The sequence below is a fragment of the Myotis lucifugus genome, unplaced genomic scaffold (genome assembly GCF_000147115.1).
Source record: "Myotis lucifugus unplaced genomic scaffold, Myoluc2.0 scaffold_7435, whole genome shotgun sequence".
Taxonomy (NCBI): domain Eukaryota; kingdom Metazoa; phylum Chordata; class Mammalia; order Chiroptera; family Vespertilionidae; genus Myotis; species Myotis lucifugus.
Window position 1 is genome coordinate 1 of NW_005878483.1, and position 7673 is coordinate 7673.

The window sequence follows — 7673 nt, forward strand, 5'->3', positions numbered from 1 at the left end:
CCTATTAGTCCCTCCTTTGCGAGGACTTGGAGCACTTCTGAGTCCCTGCACTTCCACGGCTGTGGGCGCCCGGCGGCGCTCAGGGTCCCTGAGGGCGGGATCTGAACCCGAGGCTGGCCCAGGGTCCCCGAGGGCCGGGATCTGAGCCCGAGGCCTGGCCAGGGTCCCCCGAGGGCGGGATCTGAGCCTGAGGCCTGGCCCAGGGTCCCCCCCGAGGGCGGGATCTGAGCCTGAGGCCTGGCCAGGGTCCCCCCGAGGGCGGGATCTGAGCCTGAGGCCTGGCCCAGGGTCCCCCGGGGGCGGGATCTGAGCCCGAGGCCTGGCCGGCCGCTGCGGCTCCTCCTCATTCCCGCTGTCCTTCTTCGTTACTCTATTGGCAGTGCTCCCGTCCTCCAAACTCCACCGCCTCCTCCAGCTCAGACGTTTGCACGTTTTAAAAATACTCATCAAGATAAGATGAAAGTCTTTGGATTGGGACATTTTGGATTATGTTTTTAAAAATCAGCAGAATGCAAGTGGTTTCTTAACTTAACAGACTTGCTTGTTCAAGGGCCTCAAGCCATTAAATCTGCTGAGACAGCCAGCGATCGGTGCGGTGACACGTCCCTCTTGGCTCCCGCGCCCGCCTTCCTCTCCGGGAGGCCGCAGCGAGTGTGTTGGTTGGGGTGGGGACGCAGCGTGCAGTGTGCAGTGCGAGTCGGCGTCGAATCGTCTGGGGAGCCGGCCTGTGAGTAAAGCCCCCGGAGAGTCTGGCCACCGCCTGGTCCTGGTGTCTTCAGGGCCGTTTGGGTTTTCATGGGACTCACAGCTGCTTGTCTGACGGCAGGTTTCCTTCCGGCGGCGCTGACCCACCCGGGCCTTCGAGCTCGCCCAGATCCTCAGGGTTATTGAGCCGGTCAGTCTCATCACCACTGAGTTTCTGGTGTCGCTCACACAGGGTCAAGGCGAGGTCAAACTCTCTCTAGGAAGGTGCTGGAAAGATGGGAAGACTGGGCGCGCCTGAGGGATGTTCAGCGATCCAGTTTTGCTGGGTCCTTAACAAATAGCCTGTCCTTCAAGGCAGGTTCTCGGGGCCCCGAGCAAGGTCAGGACCACTGGCGTCCCCGGGAGCACGTGCGTCCACGGGAGGCAGGGCCGCGTCTATGAAAATAGATACAACCAGGCAGCCCTGCTTCTTCCATGGAAACGCTCAGCCTGGCTGTGCCTGCCCCCGAGGGAGGGTGTCGTCGGGGCCGACAGCTCGGGGTTTAGGTGAAAGGACCCTGTGACGGCCCAGGAAAGGGGTCTCACCGGGAGATGAGGGCTGCGTGGGGTCGTGATGCGGAGGACCCGTGGGCTGCAGGAGGGGCCTGGGGGCTGTTGGCGAAGGTTAGACTCTGCTCCGGGCGCATCTCCAGGCCGTTTCGCATCCAGGGCTCCCGGTGCTGAGCGCCACGGGGTCTTTGGGTTCAGGCTTGTTTTGTGGCTTCTTGGGCTCCTTAGATGGCGTCGCTGAGCCTCGGGGTGAGGCCTGGTGAGCCTTTGCATTTCTTGTTTGTTTGTCTTTATGACTGAAGTGTAGGCGTCTGGAGACATCCGACCCTCGGGGGGAGTTTCTGTGCAGCTCGCCCGGGCACTGGGGTTGCACGTTGGCGTGACTTTAGAGGAATTCCAGAGACCAGGCCGCAGGGAGGGGGCCGGCGGCCGCGGTCAGACGGGCTCAGAGCCAGGAGCCTGGGCTCTGCCCTTCCCGCGAGGCCGCGCCCGTATCTGCTTCAGAGTTTGGGGTGACAGGACCCGGAGCCCCTCCCATACGCACCTGACCAGCGATCGGACCCTCAGCCTTTGGGTGCCCGGGATGCTCCAGCCGAGAGAGCCACACCGACCAGGGCTGTTCCTTAACTCTTTCCTGTCCCCTGTTTCTCCATGAATTTGCATTTGGCTTTAGAATTGGAACCAGCTCAGATGTTTTTGCTTTAAGTGAAGCTGAGCTGAGGCCGCGTTTCTGGCTGGACACGGCCTTTGCGTCCCTGCGCGCGGCTGTCGGCTGTTGTGGGCAAAGTCACGTACAAGCTAGTGGGAGCCCCACCGCGCAGCTCCGTCCCCCACGTCTGCTCTCGCTTCTGAGCCAGGAGGTTCCCGTGTGTGTGCGCCCCCAGGTCGGCCGGGCGTGTGCCGGCCGGGCCCTGGGCTCCCTCCCTGGCCCTGACTTTGGCCCCCACATCGGGCAGCAGACCCTCCGAAGGGCCGAGGGTCAGGGTGGCCGCCTCTGAGGGCCACACGGTCTCTGTCTCGGCCACTCAGCCGTGCCGTCGGGGAAAACGCGGCGCAGATGGCGACGGAGCGGGCGGGGCTGTGTCCCGGGGTCTGTTCTCAGGGTCGGTGCGGGGTCGCCGCTGAGCCTGGCCGGGCCTCACGCCTTCACCCTCTCCCATTAGGAGACCGTCCTGGTGAGGTGCAGCCGGCCCGGTCACCACTCCATCCACAAGACGTTTAACTTTGAGAGGTAAGTGCTTGTCAGGAGGCCATTAGACGGGAAGTTACAGACACGCGTTCCCACGAGGTCTGATGAGGAGGTGCAGTCACCCCAATTGCGAAGCAGCAGGGACACACTTTTCCGCACCCGGGGCTGGAGCACGTGGGCACCAGGTGCACAGGTGAAGGGGCCTCGCTCTACAGGGCGCACCTGGCGCGAAAGCTAAAGTGGGATCTGGGCCCAAACAGAAAGCAGGAACCGAGATGGTCGCAGGAGAGCAGGAGGCAGGCGGGGCCTGGGGAACCAGGGAATTCTTGGAAAAGCCGCCACAGCGTGACCGTGAAAGAATGAAGATAGCCCTGACTGGTTTGGCTCAGTGCAGCCGTGGGCAAACTACGGCCCGCGGGCCGGATCCGGCCCGTTTGAAATGAATAAAACTAAAAAAAAAAAAAGACCGTACCCTTTTATGTAATGATGTTTACTTTGAATTTATATTAGTTCACACAAACACTCCATCCATGCTTTTGTTCCGGCCTCCGGTCCAGTTTAAGAACCCATTGTGGCCCTCGAGTCAAAAAGTTTGCCCAGCCCTGGCTCAGTGGATAGAGCGTCAGCCTGGGGACTGAAGGGTCCCAGGTTCGATTCCGGTCAAGGACATGTACCTGGGTTGCGGGCACATCCCCAGTAGGGAGCGTGCAGGAGGCAGCTGATCAGTGTTTCTCTCTCATCGATGTTTCTAACTCTCTGTCCCTCTCCCTTCCTCTCTGTAAAAAATCAATAAAATATACTTTAAAAAAGAAAGAATGAAGATAACACCGGTTTCTCCCCGTGACGCCGGTGCTCCGTTCGGGATGCAGTCGGTGTGTCGCCTAAGGAACGGGTCCAGTTCTGTCTTGTCCACGTTGCCCGCCCCCTGCAGAGCACAGGCCAGAGCCCCTCTCCCGTGGCGGGATGCCTGTCCCCGTGGCGCACCCCACGGCCACGGCCCCATTTCCAGGTCTGCTCTCCGGCCCGCGGCGTCTGCTCATTCCCGTGGCCGACTGCGCCGCCTCAAGCCCCACACTGTTCTTCTCCAAGGGTCTCCTTCCTTCTTGCTCTTCGTTTTGTCGAATAAATTTTATAGTCAAATTGTCTCGTTCCCCAGACCGATGGCCCATGTGACGTGGGGGGCGGGGACAGTAAGCTTATGAACTGACTTTGGAAAAGCTAACGTCCTCGCAGCTGCGCGTTCACGTCCCAGGACACGGCGCCCTGTCCATTCGCTGCGTTAACCTGCGCGTGCAGGGGCGTCGGGCGCCGCTCGAGGGGGAGGCGCTTCGTGCTGGGGGTGCCAGGTTCCCGCCTCTCCACCTGGACAGCTGTGCTCACAGGTGGAGGCCTGAGGGACAGCTCACAGGTGGAGGCCTGGGGGACAGCTGTGCTCACAGGTGGAGGCCTGGGGGACAGCTCACAGGTGGAGGCCTGGGGGGCAGCTGTGCTCACAGGTGGAGGCCTGGGGGGCAGCTGTGCTCACAGGTGGAGGCCTGGGGGACAGCTCACAGGTGGAGGCCTGGGGGGCAGCTGTGCTCACAGGTGGAGGCCTGGGGGGCAGCTGTGCTCACAGGTGGAGGCCTGAGGGACAGCTGTGCTCACCCAGCACCTGGCTTGTGTCAGGGTTTTGGAAAACTGACGGGAAAATAAACTTACTAGAGCCTGAGGGACAGCTCACAGGTGGAGGCCTGGGGGGCAACTGTGTGCTAAGCAGTCGCTGCTGTGGGTGAGAAGGGGCCAGTGCTGACCTGGCAGCTCAGGGAGGCCCCAGGGACCGCACAGGGTGGCCGGAAACGAAAACTTCACTGAAGGAGTTTATGGTGGTGGCCACCTCCTTGGCGGGCGTCTTCCCGACAAGGTCAGTCTTGACCGTGACAGCCTGTGGTCCTTGCGCATCCGCATCCGGGGCTCAGGGGGCTCAGGGAAATTGTACCACAGGCAGCCTTACCCTCTGCTGCCTTGAAAAGTGATAAAATCAATCTTTTATTTTAAAATATATTTTTATTCATTTCAGAGAGGAAGGGAGAGAGAGAGAGAGAAACATCCAGGATGAGAGAGAATCATGGTTCGGCTGCCTCCTGCACGCCCCCCATTGGGGATCGAGCCCGCAACCCTGGCACATGCCCTGACCGGGAATTGGTCCGTGGCCTCCTGGTTCATAGGTCAATGCTCACTGAGCCACACTGGCTGGGCTACAATCTTTTATTGATGGAAACGATGAGTCTGGATGCCGTCGGGGTGTGGGGGGGAGCACAGGGGGTGTTCCCAGCTGGGGTGTTGGTACCAGAGTCCCTCCCCCTAACGACGCTCCATGTCGCGTTGCTCCTCAGGGTCTACGGCCCGGCGGAGGGCCAGGCCGCGGTGTTTGCCGACGTGTGCCCCCTGCTCACGTCTCTGCTGGACGGGTGAGTTGGGACGTGGTCAGGTCAGTGGGCCCAGCTCCGTGCAAACGCGAGTGGAGGCCTCGAGTGCCCGTGACTGCTGTGGGGTCAGGTCACAGGGCCGTGTCTGCACGTCACGTCCCCCCTCGCCACCCGCTGCCACCCCGAGGCCCTGCTTCAGGGGGTCCTGGGTCTGACATCCATGGGGCATGTCCTCCACTAGAACCCGAGAGAGCTCTTTCTTTCTTTTTTTAATATATTTTTATTGATGTCAGAGAGGAAGCGAGAGGGAGAGATGGAAACATCTATGATGAGAGAGAATCACGGATCGGCTGCCTCCTGCACGCCCCACACTGGGGATCAAGCCCGCAACCCAGGCCTGTGCCCTGACCGGGAATCGAACCCGGGACCCTTCAGTCCGCAGGCCGACGCTCTATCCACTGAGTCACACCGGTTAGGGCTCAAATATTCTTTCAAATGTTTGTGTCCTCCCGTTGGCATCGGGGCTCGTAACCCAAGTGGCAGGAAGTGTGGGTCGCCAGGATTCCTCATCTGTGAAGTGAGCTGCGGGGCAGCACCCCAAAGTGCAGGGTCGGGGGACAGCCCGCCTGCACGGAGGGGACCTGGCCCTCCTGGCTCCCAAGTCCCTGGGGAGGGCAGTGCAGGAAGAGGTGTGCCCTTGCTGTGCTCTTGTCCGCAGCGCTGGCCGCCTATGCAGTGGGTGCCTTTCAGATCCTCACAGGGAATCATGCAAGCTCCCTCCCCTCCCCTGTACATGAAAGCCTGACTGTGTTTAAATCCCCACGCATATTTTCCCATCGATTCTTAGAGCGTGGGAGGGGGGGGGGCAGATAGAGACGTGGACTGGCTGCCCCCTGCACGGGCATTGACCAGGGCGGGAGGAGCCTGCAGCCCAGCACGTGCCCTGGACCAGGAGCCACACCCTCCCCCTCCGGTGCTCCGACCACTGAGCAGCCGCCAGGGCACAGGCAGCCTGGTTTGAGGAGACGAGCTCCCACAGGCAAGCCCCCTGCTGCCCCGGAAGCTGGAGTGAGTGGGCTGGGGGGTGGGACTCCGCGGGAGGGGGGGGGGGCATGTGCTGGGGGCAGGGACCAGCCCCGGGTCCCAGGAGGGAACGCTGACACGAGAAACACGGCGGCGAGGGGATGCGTGTGTGACTGGTGTGGCTCAGTCCCTGCTGCGCCACCAGGCAGCCCCAGGACCACTTAGCAAACCGCGGCCGCAGGTCCAGGAGGGGCCGTGAGCAAGGCCGTCACAGAGGCGGTGCCGGGAGGTGCTCCTATGGGGGACGGGTCCCCTGGAGCCGTGTGGCTGCCCCCTGAGCCCCTTCACTTCCAGGTACAACGTCTGCATCATGGCCTACGGCCAGACCGGGAGCGGGAAGACCTACACCATGCTGGGCCCGCAGCCCCCGGGCGCGGCGCAGGGCGACGCCGGACTCATCCCCAGGGCCGCCCAGGAGCTCTTCAGGTACCGGGGCCGCGGGAGGAGTGGGCCTGCAGGGGAGGCCCTTTGCTGAGGCTTCAGGCGCTGGCGAGGCAGCTTCGGGGCGAGGCGGCTGCTGCCCAGCGCTGTTCGCAGAATCAGCCGCGCTGAGGGGTCCGCACACCCTGGTTGGCTCGCTAGGTTCTCCCTTTGAGGCCTCGCCGTCCGTGGGGCGCCCCAGCACCCCCGCCGCTGAGAATCGAGAAATGCAGACTCTTTGCCGACAGGCTTTTTTCCGGAGAATTTAGCTTACATTTCCTTCCAGCGCAGCCGTCGTGGCGTTTCCAGCTGCTCATTCGAGGGCGCCATGGCCGGGGTCCTAGCTCTCCTGTCCTGGGGGGACGCCAGGCGTGTCCCTCAGGTGCAGACGCGTCCTGGTCACTGGGCTCCCGGCCGGGCTCGGCCTCTGCTGGGCACCAAGCGCAGGAGCTGGAATCAGATTGTCTGTCGCAGGGACGAGGCGGGCGGGAGGGGCCGGCTGCGGTCGCCCTGCCCTTGGGGGCCCTGGGGTTTTCCCTAAGGGCTCAGCCTCCCTATTTAAACTTTGTCCGGTCAGCCAGGGTGAGAAGTTAGTTATGTTTGGAGCCGGGGAGGTCCCGGTGCCGGGCAGGCGCTTCTGGAACTGAGCCGAGAGCTCGGGTCTCGGTCTTCCCGGTAACAGAGCAGAGTTTCCGCTGAAGAAGCCGCATGGCCGGCCGGCGCTGACCGCCCGCTGTCCGCTGTCCTCGCGGCCGGCATGGCCTCTGCAGCTCCCAGAGCCCATGGGCGACCAGGTCAGGGCCGCCGCCTCCACGCTTCCTCCTCTGTGGGCTCGGGACCCAGGGACTGGTGGCTGACGGGTTGATCGGGATGGTGACTCGGTACAAAAGCTGCGTTCCCAACACCGTCCCTCACCCTCTCCCGGCCGCCGCGCTCGGTGGCTGAGCCTCGACCTATGAACCAGGAGGTCAGGGTTCCTGCTCAGGGCACAGGCCCGGGTTGCGGGCTCCATCCCTAGTGTGGGGCGAGCAGGAGGCAGGAGATCCGTGATTCTCTCTTATCACTGATGCTTCTCTCTCTCTCTCCTCTCTCCTTCCTCTCTGACACCAATCACAGTATATTTTAAAAAGAAATACGGCTGACTGTCCCTCAGCGTGGCCGGTGGTGACCCGGCCCGGCACTCACAGGCACACGGGCTTCTGGGAGTAGGAACTCGTCCCCTTGGAACCACCTCTGGCGCCACCTTTGGGGGGTGTCCCACGTCCCCGATGGCTTCTCTCCTCTGTCACGTGCTCCCGCCCCCACCCACCAGGCTTATGTCA

General features: G+C 62.5%; 1 protein-coding gene across 3 annotated transcripts; it reads left to right on the top strand.

Moving 5' to 3' along the window:
- The first annotated feature begins 248 nt into the window (after positions 1-248).
- On the top strand, positions 249-7657 carry KIF25 (kinesin family member 25). 3 transcript variants are annotated; one of them, XR_001346961.2, is made up of 5 exons: positions 249-727; positions 827-895; positions 2418-2485; positions 4816-4890; positions 6226-6335. XR_001346961.2 is itself a non-coding variant. In XM_023749383.1 (3 exons), the coding sequence occupies exons 1-3, from the start codon at positions 4694-4696 to the stop codon at positions 7475-7477; spliced, it is 339 nt and encodes a 112-aa protein (XP_023605151.1). In that variant the 5' UTR covers positions 4653-4693; the 3' UTR covers positions 7478-7657. The 3 variants fall into 3 exon arrangements, 1 of the variants encoding a protein (XP_023605151.1); XR_002827880.1 differs by lacking the exon at positions 4816-4890 and having other exon boundaries at positions 6226-6357; XM_023749383.1 differs by lacking the exons at positions 249-727; positions 827-895; positions 2418-2485 and adding an exon at positions 7468-7657 and having other exon boundaries at positions 4653-4890; positions 6226-6357.
- The last annotated feature ends 16 nt before the right edge of the window (positions 7658-7673 follow it).

What these genes read in the sequence shown, in the direction of transcription:
- KIF25 (XM_023749383.1), top strand. Translation starts at nt 4,694, where the DNA reads ATGGAAACGATGAGTCTGGATGCCGTCGGGGTGTGGGGGGGAGCACAG. An exon ending in CTCACGTCTCTGCTGGACGG is followed by an intron (nt 4,891 to 6,225) that starts GTGAGTTGGGAC and finishes CTTCACTTCCAG; the next exon opens with GTACAACGTCTGCATCATGG.